The sequence below is a fragment of the Nomascus leucogenys genome, chromosome 1a (genome assembly GCF_006542625.1).
Source record: "Nomascus leucogenys isolate Asia chromosome 1a, Asia_NLE_v1, whole genome shotgun sequence".
NCBI classification, from domain to species: domain Eukaryota; kingdom Metazoa; phylum Chordata; class Mammalia; order Primates; family Hylobatidae; genus Nomascus; species Nomascus leucogenys.
The window spans coordinates 104,832,750-104,855,122 of record NC_044381.1 but is presented as its reverse complement, the minus strand read 5'-3'; the positions used below and the strand labels follow the sequence as shown (position 1 = coordinate 104,855,122).

General features: G+C 32.0%; 1 protein-coding gene across 3 annotated transcripts in view; it reads left to right on the top strand.

The window, feature by feature from the left end:
• MDGA2 (MAM domain containing glycosylphosphatidylinositol anchor 2) overlaps window positions 1–21,726 on the top strand; it is an 832,668-nt gene extending 810,942 nt beyond the window's left edge. For 2 of the 3 annotated variants that reach the window (XM_003263751.4, XM_030813910.1), the window contains 3 exons: window positions 2,062–2,192; window positions 11,474–11,579; window positions 15,249–17,178. In XM_003263751.4, the coding sequence (XP_003263799.3) occupies window positions 2,062–2,192; window positions 11,474–11,579; window positions 15,249–15,337 (326 nt within the window). In that variant the 3' untranslated portion in view covers window positions 15,338–17,178. Of the gene's footprint in view, window positions 1–2,061; window positions 2,193–11,473; window positions 11,580–15,248; window positions 17,179–18,119 lie in introns of those variants that run through there. The other variant, XM_030813906.1, reaches the window with a different exon arrangement.
• The last annotated feature ends 647 nt before the right edge of the window (window positions 21,727–22,373 follow it).

The following is a 22,373-nucleotide window of genomic DNA, read 5'->3' as shown; positions in this document are numbered from 1 at the left end:
ATCTACAGGTAGAAATGTAAACCACCAGAAATGGAAATAAGTGGAAATTGAAATGCCATATTTCCTTTCTTCTTATAATTTATAGAAAATATATTCATATTTGGCTCTTAAAAAATAGTACCGTAAGGTAAGGTTTACAATGTAAACAAAAGTAAAGGATATATTTGAGTAAAGAAATGGGGCAGATAAATGAATTATAATGTTGTGTAAGGTTGTTACATTTGTGGAGTGAGATATAGGAAGTGAAGTGAATAGGATAAGGTAATAGTGAACATCTGAAGGGAGTTTGAATTATGATTTGTAAATATGAAGAAGTAAAATATTGACTCATTAGACTCTGAGAAGTTATATCTTGTTAACTCTAAAATAATCACTAATGCATAGTAAAAGGAGATATAGTTAAGTCAGTAGAGTAAATAAATTGAAATCTTACATTTTTATTTTTTTATAAATCCTGAAAAAAGTCTGTTCCTGATAAAAAGGAATGGAAGGAGAGAGGGAGAAGGAAAAACAGAAGAAAGAAATGCAAACCAACAGGATGGTATATTTAAGTATAAACACATCAATAACTACATTAAACATAAGTAAACTAAGCATTGAATTTAAAATGACTAAGAAAACAATAACATAAATACCATCAATATTACGCTGAGGGAAACTCACCAAACACACAAAAATTATATACTGCCGAATTCCATTAATATGACACTCTATAAAAGAAATCATTGATTAGTGATAGAAGCCTGATCACTAGTTATCTAGCAAAGGGAGGTTAGCTGGGAAGATAAACTACAGAGGAAAGTGAGAGAATTGTTTGAGGAAATGGAAATGTTCTGTATCTTGAACACTGATACAATCAAGATAACGTTGATTGTATCTTGATCAAGTACTAACATTGTAGTAGATGTTAGTCTAAAATTATTGGCCTGTACACATAGAAATGAATGAATTTTATTGCATGTAAATTTTGCCGCAATAAAGTTGATTTTTAAAATTATCTAGTAAAATATTGATTGCCTAGTGATTAAGATGTAAGACTCTGCCTAGTGATTAAGATGTAAGACTCTGAAACTCCCTGAGTTCAAATCCTGCTCGTGCTATTTTCTTACTGTATGACATAGAGCAAATTGTTTAACCCCTCTAAGTTTCCTCATCTATAATGTGGGGATAATAATAAAAAGTACTTCATTGGATTGTTGAGAGGATTAATTCCTCATCTGGAGTAAGTGTTTGAAATATATTTATTGTATTAATATTGTCATCATTAATATCATTACTGTGTACAGCACGTTAAACTATTGAAAGATATCAAATAATGAGATAAAAGCTATCTTCATTTTATTTTCCAATAACTCTTTTAGAAGAAAAATGAGACAGGTAAAAATCAAACTGAAAAAATAAGATGCTAAATGATAATATAAAACGACAGGATTAAAGTCCAACTCTGGGGAAGTCAGTCAGCACATGATTACATGCTGTTTTAATTTCCTCTAGCTACTGTAACAAATAACAAATGATCACCAGCTTCATGACTTAACACAACACGAATTTATTAGCTTATCATTCTGGAGAACAGAAATCTAAAAAAAAGCATTCTGGGCCTAAAATCAAGATGTCAGCAGGGCTGACTTCTTCTGAAGCTCCAGGAAAGAAGCCCTTTCCTTTGCTGCCAGTAGCCCTTGTAGCCCCTTCCTCCATTTTCGAAACCAGCCATGTAACATCTCTATCTCTCATGGCCTTCTTTCCTGTATCAAATCTCCCTCTGCCTCTGTTTTATAAAGCTATATGTAATTGCATTTGGGACTCACCCTAATAATCTGGAATAATCTCCCCATTGCAATATCAGGCAACATTCACATGTTCTAGGGAATTAGGACATGGTTACTTTTGGATCAAATGTCAAATGTCATAAAAGCAAGATAGGAAATGAGAGAAGAGAGGACAAGACACTAGAGTGTTCTGTAAAATTTCAGTTTAAAAGGTTTACAAGTGTTTGGTCAAGGAAAAACAAATTTGAGGTGAAAATGAATATGCAAAATAAAATTTTATTGTCATTTTTAGGTGTCTTAAATGTTTATCTACGTTTGAAAGGGCAAACAACAATAGAGAATCCACTGTGGTCTTCAAGTGGGAATAAAGGACAAAGATGGAATGAGGCTCATGTTAATATATACCCAATTACTTCATTTCAGGTAAGAAAAGAATTTTGGCTAATTAATTGCTGTAAATGAGCGTAATATTAAAGGTGGTCTTGAGCAAATATTAAAATATGAATATTCAGAAATTCCATGATATAAGCATCACAAAAATTTTATGATTAAGTTTTGCTTTAGTTCTAAAAGCTGTTTTATAAAGATAAATGCGCTTTTCCTTTATTCATTAATACTCATCAAGTAATTGGTTTGAATAATAGTTTATCAAAATTTAAATGATTTGCCTGGAAAAAATGTAATCCATTTCTATAAACTCACATGCTTATATTTTACTCCTTGAAAAATATATATATATATATAAGTTTCTATAATAATGGAACTTGGTAGTCAATTCTCAATCTGTTTGAATTTTTCTTGATTAAATTTTATATACTTATAATAAAAATTCCTTCTGATTTAATGCCATATCAGTAATTGATCACTGATTATAAAAATTAAGATGACTTTAAATAAGTTATTTTTCTTTGTTTCTATATAGAAAAGAAGTAAAGCTTAGAGAGTTAGCTAAGAGAGTTACCAGTAAAGATATAGAAATTGTAAAGACTGCCACACTGGCCATGATAGCTAGAGACAACAGATCGTTAAACTATTTCAATGGAGTGAATATACTGTTTACTGATTTTAATGTGTATAAACATATATACATATATAAATATATATATACATATCCAAATATTTTTATATTTTAAAAATATAGTAAAATATCTTCAAAGTCTATGATATATATCTTCTATAGCTCTATGCCTTATTTCAAAAGAATTCAAATCTATTTCATGACACTGTATTTACAGCATTGAATGTTTCTTCTACTGGTGATGTTTTTGGATGCATTTCATGGCATATGTTGTAAGGGAATAGAAAATTGTGCCAATTTTTAATTGGTGGAATGACCTTTTCTTGTAATCTAATCTGTAAATTCTAATTGCTTTGAGATTGCGCTTCTAAATCAAACCAGGATGATAAAAATACATAGTCATTCACAATGATAAAGAATCAGAGAGTAAGACTAGCCAATTATCTACAGATATATAAAAGATTTATTCACATATGATTCTGAAAAATAAAAGAATCATTTTGTTTCTATGAAGAACAATACAATTGTGAAAATGAATGACAGCATATCATCAAACTAAATTAAACTGGGAAGGCAGGATTCCAAAGTATTACTGATAGAAGTAACCTTAATATTAAAATGTATATACTGATACTGTCATTAAAAAGCAATTTTTTTCTAAATAGTTGATGTTATTCTAGATATACTTTCACTTCCCACATGACTGCCTCTGCAACACAAAATTCCAGCAAAGTTCACAATAAACAAAAATGCCAAGGTCATAATATACCACACATTTTTTGAAAGATTTCCACTGATTATAGCATCCTTTTTTTTTTTTTAAGAACTTTTCAGATATTGTACCATACTCTTCTTGTTTGCATTGTTTCCAGGAATAAATCTGTGGTAGCCTTAAATGTATTCTTTTGTATGTAATGTGACTTTTTTTCTCTGGTTGCTTTTAAGATTTTCCTTATCATTCGTATTTATAGATTGTGTTGTGATGTGCTTTGATACAGTTTTCTTCCTTCTATATGTGCTTCGTGTTCATTGAATTTCTTGGATCTGTGGATTTATAGTCTTTATAAAATTTGAGATTTTTCTCAGATATGTCTTCAGATATTTCTACTAGTCCTCTTCTCCTTTGAAGATTTCAATCACACATAGATAAAATCGCTTGAAAGTGTCACACAACTCATTAAGGCATTTTTATTTTTTTCTATTTATATTTAATTTGTGATCGTTTTTATTACGTCTGCATATTCAACAATAGTTTCTTCTGCAATGTCTAATTTACTTTTAGTTTTATTCAGTGTATTTTTCATCTAAGCCATTGGATTTTTCATCTCTGTAAGTTCAATTTGAATCTTTTTAAAAAAATATTTGTATGTCTTTAGTTAATATTTTGAATGTAAATTTACTTTAAGTTTTATTCAGTGTATTTTTCGTCTAAGTCATTGGATTTTTCATCTCTGTAAGTTCAATTTGAATCTTTTAAAAAAATTTGTATGTCTTTAGTTAATATTTTGAATGTATGAAATCCAGTTATAATAACCATTTTAAATCATTATCTGCTATTGCTAACATCTATGTAAGTTGTTGGTTGCTTTCAGTTAATTGGTTTTTCTTCTCGTAATGGATCACTGTTTTCATTTTTTTTTTTTTTACAAGTCTGGTAATTTGATTGGGTACCAGACATTTTGACTGTTACCTTGATAGGTGCTGCATATTTTTGTATTCTTACAAATATTCTTGAGCTTTTTCAGGGAAGATAGTTGAGTTACTTCAGACCAGTTTGATTATTTTAGGTGTTGCTTTTAAGATTTGTTAGGCGAGACTAGAGTAATGTTTGGTATAGGGCTAATTATTTCTCATGATGGAGGCAAGACTATTCTGAGTCCTCTACCAAATGTCCCATGTATTATGAGGTTTTTCCGTGTGGTGGCTGGGAACAGTCACCATTCCCAGTCCGGTGAAGGCTGGGCACTATTAACTCAAATTCATCCCTCTGGTTCTTTCCAAAGTATTGGGTAGATTCCTCATTTCATGTCCTGATCAGTACTCTGCTGAATACTCAAGGGGGACTCTCTGCAGTGCTCTATTTCTCTCTTTTTCTTTTTGTCTGCCACTGTTTTTCTCTGGTATTCTGCCCTGAACATTTCAGCTTCCCTTGTTTTTTTGAACTCTCATGTCCTCGACTCAGATTTTCTACCAGGTTTCACCTTCTTTTCCTCTACTTGCACCATGGCCTATAAACTTTGTATTGTTCAGTAGAATTCACCTTGTTTGACTCCCATTTCCCAGGGATCACACTTCTTCATTATCTGATACCTAGTACCCTGAACACTGTGGTTGGCCCAGTTATTTGGTAGTTTAAAGTAGAAAGATAGCTATTGTTCCTGTTATTCTATTTTTCGTGGAAACAAATGGAAAAATCTGTATTTGTAAATAGTTTGCATTGATGCATTTTTAAGCTATTTAAATTACCAGTGGAAAATAAAGACAGATAAAATCATCTTTTCATTTTGATGGAAGCTCTTTCATTTCCCAACATTATTTCTAGGTCTATTGACTAAGGTCTTTATTTCATTAATCTTGACTGTTCAAGGAAACGTGAAACACAACTAAATAATCCCACGCCACTTTTGTTGTTTTTGTCTCGTTTCATTTTAGAGAATATTTGTTTCGAATTGTTTTATACAAAGTATTTTTTTTACCCAAAAATCTTTTATAACTTGTCAAACTTCTCAAAAATACTTTCTTTGGTATGTAACATCTTCTAGGAACTCCTGATAACAACAATGATACCAATATATTGCTATAAAAATTAAGTTTTGAGAAGTTTTAATATTACTCGAATGTAATTTTCTGGCATTTGAGGATGTATTTACTTCAAGTGGAAGGCACAACTTTTACCTCTTGAAATTTTAAACAGAGTATAAGTGACTTTGAGTCTCTTTCACTAGCATTTACGCTGTTTTATTTATTTTGAGTTGCATGACTTTAAATTAATTTGATCCATAAATCCTTTATAAAATTACTTGGACAGTCCTTTGAGTGTGTCCAATTAGTTCCTTAGCTGAAAATACAATTATTGCTTAGTACTTTTCAAGACAAGTAGAAGTTTTATTCTATTGAAATTTATGTTGGGTTCATTTACTAGAATTAACTTAGCATGATCAGTGCTTGGGATGAAAATAGGTTTTGCTTCATTTGGAAAAATTAGGGCAACGATTCCAAAGAAGCAAAAATGGATATATTCTTATAATGTCAATTAATTTTACATCCCGTACCAAGGAAAATATTTAACCATCCCCTTTTAATGCTTTACTTCTTTCATAGTATATTCCAAATGTTTTCCAGGGGTAAAGTATACAAATAGATTGTGGGACACAAAATGCTCTTTACATTTTCTTAGTTTAAAAGAAAGGGATTCTGGAAATCTCCTGCTCTTACATATTAATTTAAAGACTTAGAAACAGGTTTTGACATAATTTTTGAGGAAATTAAGATACAGATGCTTAACACTGTAACAGGGACTGGAAAAGAGACTATACTGCTCTCCTTACATCATGCTGCCTTATGTCCCAACTAAGAATAATACTAAGCTAGAAAACATTGTCCTCATTAGTGACATTACATGCTCGTGTAGCATATCTGGCATTCTAAGCCACATTCCAGGGCAATTATACGGACACAATGGTGGCTCCTGACTTCACCACTGAAAACATTCACCAGTTGCAGCTCACAATTTGATGCATTTCTTTGTCTTTCCCAACAGTCGACTCTCATGTTATTATTTAATATAAGAAATGTTGACAACTAATTGACGTTTGTCCCACAAGATGAACTGGCAGAGTATGGTGAAGTTAAACTCACTGTTCGTATTTGGGATAGTTTCCCCAGGGAAAAAGCCAAGGCTACCCGCTACGTCTATTATGCTGTCTCTCTTCAAATTTGTTTTGTAATGGTTGAGGGTAGTTCAATTATTTGCTAAACCAGTGATAAAATAAAGATAACATTATTAATGCTAGTGGTTATTTTTAAATATATTTATATCCTGAAGTTTTTCAAAGTGATATACGCTGTCAATTTTCAAACTGCAGTCTGAGGGTGTTGCATTTGCCTTAGCAGTAATGATTAGAGGTGATTTGCCTTTTGTCAGGAAGAAAGTATGTTGTAAATATTTGCGGAAGTCACCATTAACAATGAAGGCAAATCAGCAGAAGTGCATTTTATTATCTAATTCCCCCACCTACTTTTACTCATTCGTGATTCATGTAGCTGTTCTTTTCTTGCTGAGAAATTACATTTGACACATACTTTTATAGCATCATCTATATCTTTATTTTGACATCTATATTTATATGCTTTAAAGCATTATAATGTATGTAAGAAACTGTCAATTAGTGAATTAAAACAATGTTGTGAGGTATAATTCTAATACAGAAATCCACATTAATTTTTTAGAATTCCCATTTGAATTTATTTACCAAAAGTTAATTTTCTGATTACACAATACTTTTTATATGTTAAGTTTGCTGAGTTGCATGAACACACTGTGAAAACATTTCAATTTTCAGCTCGTCATTTCAATGAAGGGAAATAATTTTAAACAATAGTGCTGTTGTGTGGGAGGAAGAGGTTTTGCATAATTTTATCCCTCTTTTAGGAGACCTAAACTTTAACATTTTCTCCATGGGTACCTAGATGCTGTTAATTCCTTCTTCAAGTCAGTTAAACCAAATGCATTTCAGAAGTACTGAGGAGGAAATGAAAATGGTTTTTTCTCTGTAATGTAATAGTAGTTAAAATAATGATGGAAATTCATAAAAAGATGACAATTTAACTCTTTAAACTAGAGAGTCTTAATTCTCAAGATAAATATAATTAAGATTTTTTGTTGTGTAAAGATAACATCTTCTATGGCTAAACACATCATATTTAATGGACATAATTTATCATCTTTATATTCTAGAAAACATCAGCAAAGATTTGTTTTTACAAATGCTTAAAAGTTTGGCTAAGGCACCTTATTTGAATTTAATATCTACACTTTATATTTGTCTAACTCACACGAAAACAATGTCAAGTTTCAAGATCTCTCTCTAGATCTTAGTCTAGGAGTCATTTATGAATCTGTTTGAATCTATAAAATTTAATTACAATAATTCAGAAATATAATTGTAGTCAAGAGCTCAGAGCATAAATAAAACAATGCAATAAATATTTATTTGTGAAATTCAACCAGTTAAAAAATAATCTACATCTTTGTAATAGCAAAACTGTGGAAATTAAAAGGAAACAAGTAAACATGCTACACAGGACCTTTCTTTTCCTTTTTGTTCAAAAAGGTCCCTGTGGAAGAGTGCAGATTTCTCTGGCATATTAAAATAGATTCTTTATCATCACAAGATTACAAATAAATATTAAAAATATAAATTATGACTGTACTAAGAGTTTTATTGCTAGAAATTATCTTTATCCTACCAATAAATAACTAGATTTATTTACACATGTGTCTAAAATTCCTGCTGTGCTTAAAGAAATTACCTTGCTTTATCAATGACAAATGTAATATCAATAATTGTAAATGTAAATGTAAGTAATATATTTGCAAATCAGCCTACTTTTTTAACTGTACCACTTCATTCATTCGGTATCACCAAGGGATGAAATATTCATATAAGGTAATGTTCTAGGTATAGGAAGCCCTCTGGACACGTGATGCTTTGATTTTTGTTGATTGCTAGTTTTGTTGTTGAGCAAACTACAGACTTACAGTCAACATATTGCCAGTAGGTAGGTAGCACACATATTAAATTACATTAGTCAATCTGCTTCCTGATGTTTACTACAGATGGTTTCCTGACGCATTCTCTCAATATGACTACAAAAGGGTCTGTCTTTCACAATTTCACTGCTCTGGGACTTTTTTTTTTTTTTTTCAGCACAAGCCTAGGTCCAATCTTTTGGTTTTGATCAAGCTGCACAGGGAGGCAGGAGGACAGGATGAAAAAGAAAAATAATAGAAAAAGGAGGATTGTTTAATCCTTTAAAGGCGGTAGCAGAAGAAGTTTTGAAATGCTTTGAGTAATGGCAGGATCATTGTAATTAAACTATGGCTTTCCCAGGACAGCAGTTTTGAAAAGTTCAGAAATGACTTTGATGAGATGTATGTTTTAGTTTTGATTTTTAAAGAAATCTCACCATTTTATATGACTCCCGTCTGGAAGTAACAAGAACTTACTAAGTGAAAGCAACTGTGTACTTTGAATAAGAAAAAGCGTAGATATTTTCTTCAAACTTTTTACCTTTACATAGCTAAGATGGGAAATCCATGTACTGCCATTTTGTTTTGGCTTCAGTGATAAAGAACATTGTGGATGTTTTTCAAACATCCTTCCTAATAAAAGGATTTTGACTTCAGCTTTATCTGTGTAAATTTCAAGTGCGAGCAGGTGCAGAGCATTTTAACCCACCTTTATTAGACTCTTCACCACATTTCACTTCCCCACATAAAGCACATGGGAATGCAAACCCCTTATCTTTGCTATGGCTACATTGTAAACCCTGTATTGCACTCTACAAGCAGTATTAATATTAACTATTGATTTATTCTAACATTGACTCTCCATCAGGTAAGGAACACATATCAAAGAGGGAAAATATACCCCAAGACTTAAAAACCTACTTTTTGGAAAAAGGGAAATATTTTCTCACAGGTAGCTTGCTCATAGGGGCAATTCGTAATGACCTTGCAGAACAATGTGCTTTAAATAAGTCTGAATCATAATTATTTGAAACGTAGTCACCTCAGCCTTGTTCATAATAGTTTTAATGTCTAACAGTGACTATAGGGTACTGGTTAAATAAATTACATCCATAATGTGGAATATTCTGCACCTTAAAATGACTTCCCTTTCTCCATATTCAGTTCTCTCAAATGTTTATATTGCTCATTTTTTTTCTAAATCCTTTCTCATAGACCTTTTAAATAAAGGACTGTTTAAAAGTCTTCTGAGACTTTTTAAAGCCACTTCCCGGTTACCTTTCCAGACACCATCCTATCTCAAATAGAAGTCATCATTTCCAAGCATCCAAAATAATACTTCATTGCAAATTCTATCTGAGGACTGAGAATTTGCTAAACTGCTAACTTGGTTCTAAATATTTGAACTACAGCTGCCATTTTGCTTTGTCTTCAGTGAAACAGACCATTTTAAATGTTTTTCAAAGAGATGGCTTTGGAGAATCTTTAAGAACATGCTTATCTTAACATAGATAAGCAGGAAACTCCACATTTATCATATTTATATATCAGTAAGAACTCAAATTTTTCTCTGCTATCAAATCATGAAAATTATTATTTGTTTGATGAACTACACTTAAGTGAAGGACGGGGTCTCAATACAAAAGTTGACAACTGATGCCTCTGCTTACTACGTGGAGACTCCCATTGATAATATTATGAGAGCATATCAAAGAACATTGGATCAATTTCTCAAAAGTGGCCTAAGTTCTCTCAAAATCATCATAATTAAGCTATGGCTTTCCCAGGACAGCAGCTTTGAAAAGTTCAGAAATGACTCTGATTTGCCTTTGAGGAGATGTTTTCAAACAAAAACAAAACAAAAACTTTGGCATTGATAAAAATAAACATTGTCAAATTTGTTGTGATGACATAAGTCTAGAAATGTTATTAATAAAGCACATTACTAGATTGACGTTAGAAACAGCTCTTTATTAAACTATTCTTTGGAATGACCAAAGTAGATATTTCCTTTTAACATGTAAATATTTTTCTAGAACTATAAACCCACCACTAAATGCATGAATTGCCTTACAGTATCAAAAAGATTAAAAAGTTTTGCTGAAAGCAAGGAATAATTTGAGAGTCATAAAGAAAATTCTAAGAGTCTGGTTTCTGTAAAAATAAACAATATATTAATTTGCTAATTGTGCTTCTATTGTCATTGTATTTTTAATAATAAAGGATTCTGATTATACTCATTTATTCTTTCAATATTCACGCATTGAGCCTCAGTGACCACCATTGTTATAGATACCAAAAATTCAAAGGTATACCATGAGATATTCAACATAAATAGACTGATAAATATCTTCAAGTTTAAAAAATGGAGTATCAGCAGTGAAATCATGGAGGTAAATTATAAAGTCAACATGGGAATATGACGAACATATTCAATCTATTTGTGAGAAATCAGTGTCAGAGATAGAAAAACTTTTTTCCGGGCTTCAATATACATGTTACTGTTGTAAAGAATCCAGAATTTATTTATTCTTTAAAATATTTCTAGAAAACTAACGTTATGAGTTACGTTCAGATAAAACCAGAATCTATTTCAGAGAAAGAGTTTTCAAATAAAACACTTTTTTCTTATCCCTAAAAATTAAAAGAGGATGTGTAGTCGTTGTTTTAATTGTATTATTTAATTAAATTTAGTTTTGCTTTAAAATCGACACAGAGCTTTTGATGTGAAAAACTAATAAAATGCAAGGAAGATTCAGTTACTGGTTTGGGGATGAAAGTTTATGTTTTCTGCAAGTTTTAATTTTGAAAGCCATCAAATATAAAAGATGCCAGGATTACTGACAAGTTTACTTTTGTCACCTTGATTTCTCAAGAGAAATTGATCTGCAAATCAAAGCTCCACATTTAGGTTTGTTTCATTCATATTTGTAGCTCATTTTTGAAGGTATTCGAGGTCCTGGAATAGAAGGTGACATTGCTATTGATGATGTATCAATTGCAGAAGGAGAATGTGCAAAACAAGATCTAGCAACTAAGAGTAAGTATCTTTGCTTGAGATTGGTTTGTTGTAACGTTAAAGTAACATCACTATTAAATTAAAATTTAATTTAATTAATTTTAAACAGTTATTTTTAGTTGGTTTATTTAAAAATTTCTTATATCTAATATTCTAAAGTTTGTTCAGTTATTTTTAAAGTATTAAATTCAATTATAGACATATTTGGCCTAAGATAAAATAGAAGTGAGATTTTGATCTAGATCTATGTAAGGCAAGTACACTTTGATTTTTAATCAAGATTTTAAAACATTTTATTTGATATTGTTTGTTTTAGAAGATTTAAAAACTTTTATTAAAATATTTGATGAACCTGTATACGTAGCACGTATTTACAATGTAAATTGTATTAGTCAGTCTTCATACTGCTATAAAGAACTGCCCAAGACTGGGTAATTTATAAAAGAAAGAGATTTAATTGACTCACAGTTCAACAAGGCTGGGAGGCCTAAGGAAAGTCACAATCATGGCGGAAGGGGAAGGGGAAGCAAAGTACCTTCTTCACAAGGCGGCAAAGAGAATTGCTGAGAGAAGGCGGAAGTGCCCCTTATAAAATCATCAGATCGGCCGGGCGCGGTGGCTCACGCCTGTAATCCCCGCACTTTGGGAGGCCGAGGCGGGGGGATCCCAAGGTCAGGAGATCAAGACCATCCTGGCTAAAACGGTGAAACCCCGTTTCTATTTAAAAATACAAAGGAAAAGAATTCGCCAGGCGTGTAGTCCCTGTAGTCCCAGCTACTCGGAGAGGCCGAGGCAGGAGAATGGCGTGAACCCGGGAGGCGGAGCTTGCAGTGAGCCGAGATCGCGCCACTGCACTCCAGCCTGGGTGACAGAGCAAGACTCCATCTCAAAAAAACATAACAATAACAATAAGAATAAGAAGAAGAATTTAAAAATCATCAGATCTAGTGAAAACTCACTTTCATGAGAACAGCACGGGGGAAGCGCCCGTATGATTGAATTACCTCCACCTGGTCTCTCACTGGAAACATGGGGATTATGCGGATTATATTTCAAGATGAGATTTGTGTGAAGACACAAAGCCTTACCATGTCAGCATAGATGTTTTTATTCCTCCAGTTTGTGAATATAGTGAGTATATTTCCTGATTTAGCCAATGTTTTTTTTTTTTTTGAGACGGAGTTTTGCTCTTGTTGCCCAGGCTGCAGTGCAACAGTGCAATCTCTGCTCACTCTGCAATCTCCGCCTCCTGGGTTCAAGTGATTCTCTTGCCTCAGCCTCCTGAGTAGCTGGGATTATTACAGGCTCGCGGCACCACACCCCGCTAATTTTTTGTATTTTTAGTAGAAACGGCGTTTCACCATGTTGGCCAGGCTGGTCTCGAACTCCCGACCTCAGGTGATCCACCTGCCTCGGCCTCCCAAGTTGCTGGGATTACAGGCGTAAGCCACTGTACCTGGCCTTTTGCCAGCCATTTTAACAGGTTCAGCATTCTAAAGAGCCTAAATACGTATATTAAGTAATGAAGTAGACCTAATATTTATGGTCTAATGTCCTATCTGCACCACAAGCTTGTTTAATAAGTTGATTTTCACTTTATATCCTTTTTTGAATATTACAGTTTAATGATATCTTTAATTTTATTTTTTTGTCACAGGCCCATTTTCTAATAAAGAGATATAAATAAAACATGATGAATAATGCACAAAGATTTAGAATTATGTGTTTAGCTGCTTCTTAAAATCCTCATCTCCATATTTCACATTCGAAGCTATGAAATCTAAAATCATTCCTGTTAAAAATGACTGCAGTTGAAGGATTATCTTAGACTCATCTGGAATCTTTTATTTTGTGGTCATATATAGAGAAAGTAATCAAACTAAATTTACACAAATTACTCATCAATTATTTAGCACATACAAAAGCATGAAAATCTAAGTTGTATAAATCTAGAGCAAATCAGAGTCTTTGGTAATTTTCTATATTTAGTGAGAAATTATATCAGTCTAGATGTTGAAAGTTGAATGTATACAATTGTCCACTGATTACTTTTATGAACTGAATTGACCCAATTCTTAAGTATTGTCAAAAGACAAAAACTAAGATTTTTATATAACAATGCGCCATTTTGCTCATAGTATCTTGTCATAAACTTAGTATTTCAAATAACACATGTAGTAAAAATGTATCCTTGTGTCTGTCTAGTTCTGCTTTAGAAAACCAGTAGGTATACTCAAAAGAACAGTTTTTCTAATGCACAGGAATATTCTCAAAGGACAAGAGAATTTGTTTTGAATTTCATAGTATGACTCAGTGGCAGTAACATGTTATTAATTGAAGGCAGTTACAACTATATACAGAAATTTTACATTTTCATAATGTAAGCACAAATATTATAAACAAATTCAATAAATTGAATTAAACTTTTCAAAGGAGGAAAGCAAAGGAAATTATTTACTCCCTAGTGCAGAAAGAAAGCATAACTGATAAAAGCAGCCACAGTGAAATGCCTGTGAAAGCCAATAGGGACTTCATTACCACAAGTTCTATTACAATAGAACATTTTTATCATTAGTTTTTTTCTCTTAAACTAGCAAGTCCAAGAAATGTGTAGCAGTTTTAAAGATGAAAATACCCTCTATATCTATTGAGGGTGTTTAAACTCTATAAATTAGGGGAAATAATCTTAAATGAACACAAATAATCTATTTGGTATCAGAAAGTTTTCTGTTACATTTGTGTCATTTAATTACCATTTGTTGTTCATTTTATGACTAGGATTTGATTTATTGATGATTACTAAATGAATATTACATTCTAAGTACAGACCAGCCTGAAGGCTGAAAGCCTCTTCCTTATTCCTCAGGCTGCCAATTCTTTCCAGGCAATAAATGGAACTATGGTCCACACCATGCAGATATAAGATTTTGTCTCAATTTTCAAACTCAACTCTCCCCTAGATACAAGCCATTTTGCAACTTTAGCTAGGTTAATGAATTATACCCCTGTCATCCCTCCTTGGTAAGGCATGCATTCTAAAAGGCATCAACTGGACACCAGGCTTCAACAGAAATCCCAATTACAGTAGGACTTTCCAGATCGTTTGGTGAAAGGGATTTTTTAGTTTGAATGGACTTCATCATGCTTCTAAAAGTTAAAATAAAGAGAAAATGATTTGTATAATTTATAGATAATGGACTGATCTAAACATGGATAATCTACTAGTTGCAATAGTTAATTTCTGTACAGATAACCATCCCTTTCTAGTTTTCATTAACATAGATTTTCTTTCAGTCTTCAAGCTTATCCACTTCTGGAAGCTTGAAAAAAAATCTACTTTTTGAAGTATTCTGATAATTTTCTCCATGTTCCTGCTTTCATGTGGCTAGCAGAACTCTAAGACTGAGCTCAGCCACAAACCTATGTGAATATGTTACGAACAAGTTTTCATAGCATATTATATCAATTCAAAATCTGTAAATCTTTTTATCAAGTGCCTTACCATATATTCATTTTCCTTTTCACTTCCCTTAGCAATGACGCTGATAAATAAAACAAAATAAAAATAAATATTTTCCAGAAATATTTTCCATATACTTGTTTTATTATTCACCAAGGTTGTGTTAGTAGCTACGTGGAATGCTTATTCTTCCTCTTTTTTTTGTTTGCATTTATTTTCCTTATCTTTAGATTCCGTTGATGGTGCTGTTGGGATTTTGGTTCATATATGGCTTTTTCCCATTATCGTCCTCATCTCTATCTTAAGTCCTCGAAGGTGACCTTATCCTGGCAGAGGCTGTAAAAGATTCACCAGGCACTGGCATGAAGAAAGAGTGTTTGTAAATGGACATTGAACAAACAAACTACCAAAGATTCCTCCACTGACTACTGACTCAAAAATAAAATAAGAAAAACAAATTTTTTTAAGCACTGGGGATAAAAAGACATCCTGGAAGTATAACTTATTCCAAACTAAACATAAAAGATAATCTTGACCTGAGTAGAGAAGAGACCTTCAGGTGCTTTTGTGGCTAAAAAGATTACAACGTCATCTGGTTGAACTCTGGAAAAAAAAAAAAAATGAAAAAAAGAAAAAAAAAAGAGCTATAGAAATCCTTGTCAAAGCACAAAGTCATGGCTGGTTTTGTTTCAAATGAATAGTTTGCTTGTTACCATGGAAACCTAATGGCCTGCCAACAAAAACCTCACTGTAAACAGGGTACGTGAAGAGCTGGCATTTATTTTCCTTTCAGGAAGGCTTTCATAGAGAATTAAATAAATGTAGGCCCTTTTACCTTTGGCTGTTACCGTTCCTTGAAAATAACCCGGACTCAGAATTATTTAAAGCATTCATGTTTCTCCCCACCTTATCCCCATCCCACCTTTATTATTATTATTTTTCTCCCATGGCTAAGCTAGATAACTGTATGCTGTCTCTTTTTGCATGCACTACTATCCAGGCTGGTAAACCTGGGCTTACATATTACACAGGCTTATCGGAGTTTGCTTGCGGCCACTTGAACACCCAAACTATGTCATCTGTTCCAATGAAGAAACCAAACCACCATCTTTTATAAATTGCCATGGAAACCAAGTGCCTTCAATGAAACAAGCCTGAATAATTTTCAACTCAGAAGCTTGCACTGCTAAGAGTGGTTTGTGTAAAACTATTTTATAAACAAACTACAGAGCCTAAATGTGCAAATTACAGGCAAGACAACAAAGCCGCTTCTGAAGAAGAAAGGACCGAAGCTGCTGCGTAAGCCCGTGCAGACAAGATATTTGTTGTTTAACCTCCTAGACAGCCATGGCCTTTCGGCTTCTTGTCCATTAGAAAATTACTTCCATTGAGACCAGACATGGAGCAACGCTTTTTTTCTTCCAGGTTATTAAATGGGTCAACCAGAGCAAAAGGTTATTAAGAATACTTAGTGCAGAAGGTGGTAAAACACAAAAGTGATTTTTTTACTCTAACCTCCATTTGAAATGAAATTGGCCCTAGCTTTAGAGGGAACAAGAAAATGTTTGGGACTGCAGTGCATACTAACTCTACAGTGGAACTGGGCCTGAAAAATCTGGCTTTATTCGAAACTCTGAGGGTTATATGCCTCTGCCCTTTAGTCAGACTCTGTGCAAATTGTGAAATATTATTTTATTATTTTACCAAGATTAAAAAACACTTTTACAAAAAAACAAAAACCTGTAAAAATGATTTTGAGCTACCTGAGGACAAATCATATCTTTAACCAGCCAGTTTTCCAATGCATTGTAAATTTCACTTAAACCTGTTGGTTATGAAAATTTGAAGATCCTTTTCCTTAAATTATCTCAGCTTTTAACTTCATTTAAAAAGACTTTTGTCTAAGAAGAATATTATTATTATATGTTCTTTCAACACCCCAGGATTAAAAAAAAAACTGATTATGCAAGTAATTGGAATATAAGTATTAAATTATAACATTTGCGAATATTAATATAAAAGCACAACAAAATGTAGTGGAAAATGACAAAGCTTGATTTTTTAAAACAATTCTGTAGAAATGTTTGTGCAAATTCAGTAATTCAACTTAAAATATAATTTTACAGCTATGTTCAATAAAGCCTCTTTCCAGGTAAGGTATGACAAGCAGTATGTGTGTTTGTTGAGCAATGTTCACTTATCACTAAAATGAAATTAGTTATACAATTTATTGGTTACCATGGGATAAATCTTCAGTGCTCCACATACCTTAATGTCTGCAGAAAGAAATTTTAATAGGAACTCCTGATGTACTCTCCTAGATTTGTAATACATGCAGAAAGCAGTTAAACCTTTGAAGGTAAAATATGAAACATATATGAACCTGGAATTTAATGTCTATTTTCAGTCAGTTCAAAAAGGGACCACTTTGAATATTTAGGTAGTGATGGAATTGATCTGAACCAAGTCCTTTAAATTAAACATAATAAACAAATGTGTTTCATAACTTATTTGAATGAATTAGGCATATTAAAATTTTTTCAGAGTTTCACAGTAACCCACATACTTTATCAGACCAAAGAGATTCAAGTACACGATATCTGGGGCATTTCTTTTACTTTTTGCAAAATTTCTCTTCACCTTGACTTCCATTTTGTGGCAACTGGCCCCTTTTCTCCACTATCTCTTATCAGTAGATCACCCTTTTTAATTGATTTTCTGCACTCTCATTCCTGATAATAGCAATGAAAATGTCTTAGATCTAAAAGGAGACTCTTAACTCATTGCCTCTCCCTCCCTTGATCTTTAAGTTGATTTCAGTGAGGCTTTTGCAAAAAAATAAAAAATAAAAAGACTATATTCAGAATATTTGAAGATACATGTGTCCTTTTCAGGTAAACACTCAAATGTCCTATTATCCTAAGTAATCCTGCACAAAGAACCTACTGTAAGAAAAAGTTTCAATCCTACTACTCAGCATTTATGAAATACTGAAATCTTTCCTACCCTCTCAAACAGTAAGAATACACAATGCTTCAGAAGTTGATGAGAACTGGCTGGTACCACAGATTAATTTTGATTAAATTTTTTTAAAATTGCAGATGAATGTGAAGAACAAAGGGGCAATCAGAAGAAGTGCAAAGCAATCAGACTTATTGAGATGGTAATAAAATGTGTATCTCAAGTGGGTTCTGGATCATTCACGTAAACCAACAAACAATTTGAATCAATGTTTTTCACTACAGATCATATGTTCAGTTGCTTTAATTGAAAGTAAATGGATAAAATGCAGAAATTTTAAAAGATTGGGATAAGTGAAATGTAAATTTTTTAAGTAGCCTCTTCTTTAATATTAGTAAAAATAATGAAACTTTTAAAACACTCATTTAGCAACTGCCTTCCTTTTCCTAATTTTTTTGTATTTATTATGAACTGGACTCACCAACATATTTTTCCTTTTCCATTTTGATAACACATTTAAAGTGTAATTGATGCCAATATTTTTTGTTCTTTTATAGAGAGGCACCAGGCAATGGAGTTTTTAATGTTGTGGAAGAAAGAATATACCATGTAATCTCTTACTGCCAGTAATTGATCCTAATTACTTTGGAGTATTATTCTATTTCATGAGTTCAAGAATGCTTGTCTCTCTAGGTGTTAACATCTCTGCAATTGGGCCTATTTTAATTGCAATTGGCAGCCTTTCTTTGTAGTGATATATAAAATGCATCATAGATATAATGAAATTCACTAAAGTCACTAACATTGCCAGAAGTGCCAAACAATGCCTAATATTACTACTTTTCAACAAACCCTGAACTGAGAAGAAAACACCCAACCATATTTGTGAGATTGACATCAAATGCTCATTGACTATGCAGTATTGGAAAAGAATGTAATTTTTATTTTGTCCGTTTTAAAAATCTGAGTCCTCTCTTAAGTACATTATATACATACCTAGGTACACTCTTTTTTTTTCCCTGCTGCGTGTTTTTTAATTCTACCACAAATCACAATATGCTATATATCCCTGTTTAAAATGTTTCCTCCTTCCGTGTTATTCACAGTACTTTGTCCCAAGTTTGGCCTGCCATTAACTTTTCTTTAAGAGATTTGAAAGATGCATGGTACACCACAATGTCATGCAATCGGCTAAACTAAAGGTATTTCATTTCACACATATCACAGAATTGACTTCGGCATGGCAATGAATTATGATAATTATAATACTGAGAATTACAACCCAGCTAGTCAGTTACATCATGTAATAGAGTAAAAGCAATTCAATTCTTTTGTATTTTAAAATATGATGAAATACAAATTACAACTGTATTAACTTTTCACCAAACATGCATTTTTATTTTAAAAACTTTATAATAAACATATATGTCAATAAAATGTGTAACTTGAAGAACAATTAATTCATTTAGTTATGTAATTAAGACTGTATGAACCTGGCTGTGGTGTTGTACATGATCAATTTTTCTTTGCTCTGATTAGTGATTTGAAAGATGGTGATGGAATAATCTGATTTTTATAGACTGTTTTCCAAGTATTCTTGTGAATGCGTATTATTTACCACAAAACTTTTTTTTTTTAACGTGCCTTTCAAAGATCAGGGCCAATCAACAGACATTTAAGCTGGAAAATCTTTACCCCAAATTAATTTGCTTCTTGGTTGATGACTACGTTTTACTAATTGTTTCATCTGTGTCTCACCAAAGCAGAAGGTACACTCTTCTTGCAACTGGGTAGTTGACGTCAATGAGGAGTTATTGCATTTTCTGTGAAAACAATAAAATCATAGGGTTCAATCGCAAGCTATTTCCTTTCCTACAGTGTTCCCTTTGTGGCTAACTAGTTTATTAGTTTTCTTAGTGCTCATTTTTAAAAAGCAATGTCTAGCATTTTCTACATCTGTGTAGGAGAAAAGCTACCACAGAATGATCGGAACTTTTTTCAAATCTAATATAAAATGTTCTTTGCCGAATATCCACAATATTTATCAGTAAATATGTATGTTGTTATTACATAGAAAAAGAAAGACTAAAGACTTGAAATCTGTATGTGAACTATGTCGGTTCTGAATCAATCCATATGTTCATGTCTGCTTAGAAAAAGAAGCGAGGCTTAGAGAGGGAGAAATATTCCATATATTTGTATATGGATGACTTTATTAACATATTAATTTAAAGCTTAATAAATTATGAGTGGTGATATCACTACCCTGAACCTACATTGAATATATTGAAATTAGGGAACTGGAATCCAAAATGTTGAGTAGGGCAGAGGTTAAACCCTGGGTAGAAACTGAAATAGTTTTCTCAAGGAAATATTTACAACTGATTGAATTTAATTTCAATTGTACTAATTTTCCATAAGTTGAGCTAAAGTGTATTCTTATTTTTCAATAAAACAATGGGAAATTCTATAAAATAGGGATTAACTTGTTAGTTTCAGTTCGTTTTTGTATGGCTCTTAATTGTTGTCCTGGGTTTCCAGGATATCATTTTTATTTCTTGAGTCTCAGCAATATATTTACATGTGTAAGTTTAATCGAATATACATTGTGTTAAATTTATATTGAATATTAGTTTCACTTGAAATCTCAAAGTTTAGATTTAATTTCATTCCTTTTGATATTTTCTTCCTGCTAAATAGTTTCAGATAGCTGTATGTTATTTTCCCTTGGATTTTTTTTCAATAAATGAAATTATGTTAAATACTCTGTTAGTGTTTTGGGGAAATTTCTGCTGTCAATAGCACTCAAGTTAGAAACAAAAAGATTTTTAGAAGAGCAATTATGTTTGCAATTTAAGATGAAAATGCCATCATTTCTCTCACTATTGAAAAGCTTTTATGGACTCAACACTGCAGTGAGCACAATTAGCCCATTAAGATATGTGTGGATTTTTACATCCTTTCTAAGGGATCATTTATAAGATTGTGTTAAACAAACAGGCGCTAAAATCTTCCTGAATTAATGTGATTTAAGAATTATAACTCAGTTTAGTAACTATGGACTTCTGTATGATATGTGAAATAATTGCGGTTTAATGGTGCTAATATTAATCAGGAAGATAGTTTTAATCACATATTTCATGGGGACACTAGACTAAATGTGAGTTTTCTGGGAGAAACAAATAATATTGCTTGACAAGGATTGAATGAACCAAAGTATAAAGGGAATTCTAAGAATTAACTTACTTATAATTGTTTCCCTACTGACATTTTAGCTTTATTTTATCTTTATTTTTGGTATTATGTATCTAAATAAACCTAAGAAATTTTGGAAATGCAGATGCAGTTAACATTAACAGACTCATTAACAGTGTTCAAAAATCAACCCCCCAACTGCTTTCTAACTGTGTGTTAATTGCTGTTTATTTTTCATATGCTATTTTAGTTGAATTAAGGATCTTACCTATATTTGTATTTCCGGTAGTCTTTAGTTGTCTACATACTTGCTTCCCAAATGAAACTGTAACCTCTTCCATCACAAGGATGTGTCATTCACATCTTCAGCAGTCTCTGTTGAACCTAGGTATATGGTAAGTCATGGTTCTATGGAGACTACTGACTTAATGATTATTGAAATAATTTATGATTTAGAGCCATATTTAGACCAGAACTTATTCAATTAGCCTAGAAATGAGCAGCAGCTTCATCTTTCACTAATAAAATCAATGTAATTTCATAGACAGAAGAGATCTCCTGTATACTGAGAAAAAATGAGAAGCCAACTGAAGAAACAGTTTAACCATTTGCAACGTAATTTGCTAGCACTTCTTAGTTTTACAGAAAACAATTGTATTTCTTAATAAAAGAGCAAATGTTAATGTTTCTGCAAAGAAAATCATTATATGTTTAAAGTAAGGAAAATTAGACATTCTGTATATTTTATCAATTAGATATCATAATTATACATGAAAATAATACTTTAGGGAATCTCTATAACTAAAATGTATTAATTATAGAATATTATGCTTCGTTGTACAACAGTAGGATCATATAAGCTCCAGCTAAATTCAAAATCTTAGCTCCTTTCTAGAGTTTGCTGCAGTATATATTTCTTGGGATCTAAACTTGAAGTGTAGTATACTCAGACATGTAAATATTTTTCAGAGTTGTATGATAATTTGAATTGTAAAACAAAATTTTAAAATTAAGACTATTTTAGGGTAATAGTTCATGTAGCAGGAACTAGATTCTTACGAATGGAACAAAATAATAAGAAAAATTAATTTTCAAAATTGGGAACAGTGTTGAATAGAGAGGACTATTAATTTTTATTATTTTAACTTGTTTCTGCTTTGAGTTACATTTTTTAATTTTCAAAACTAACACAATTAAAC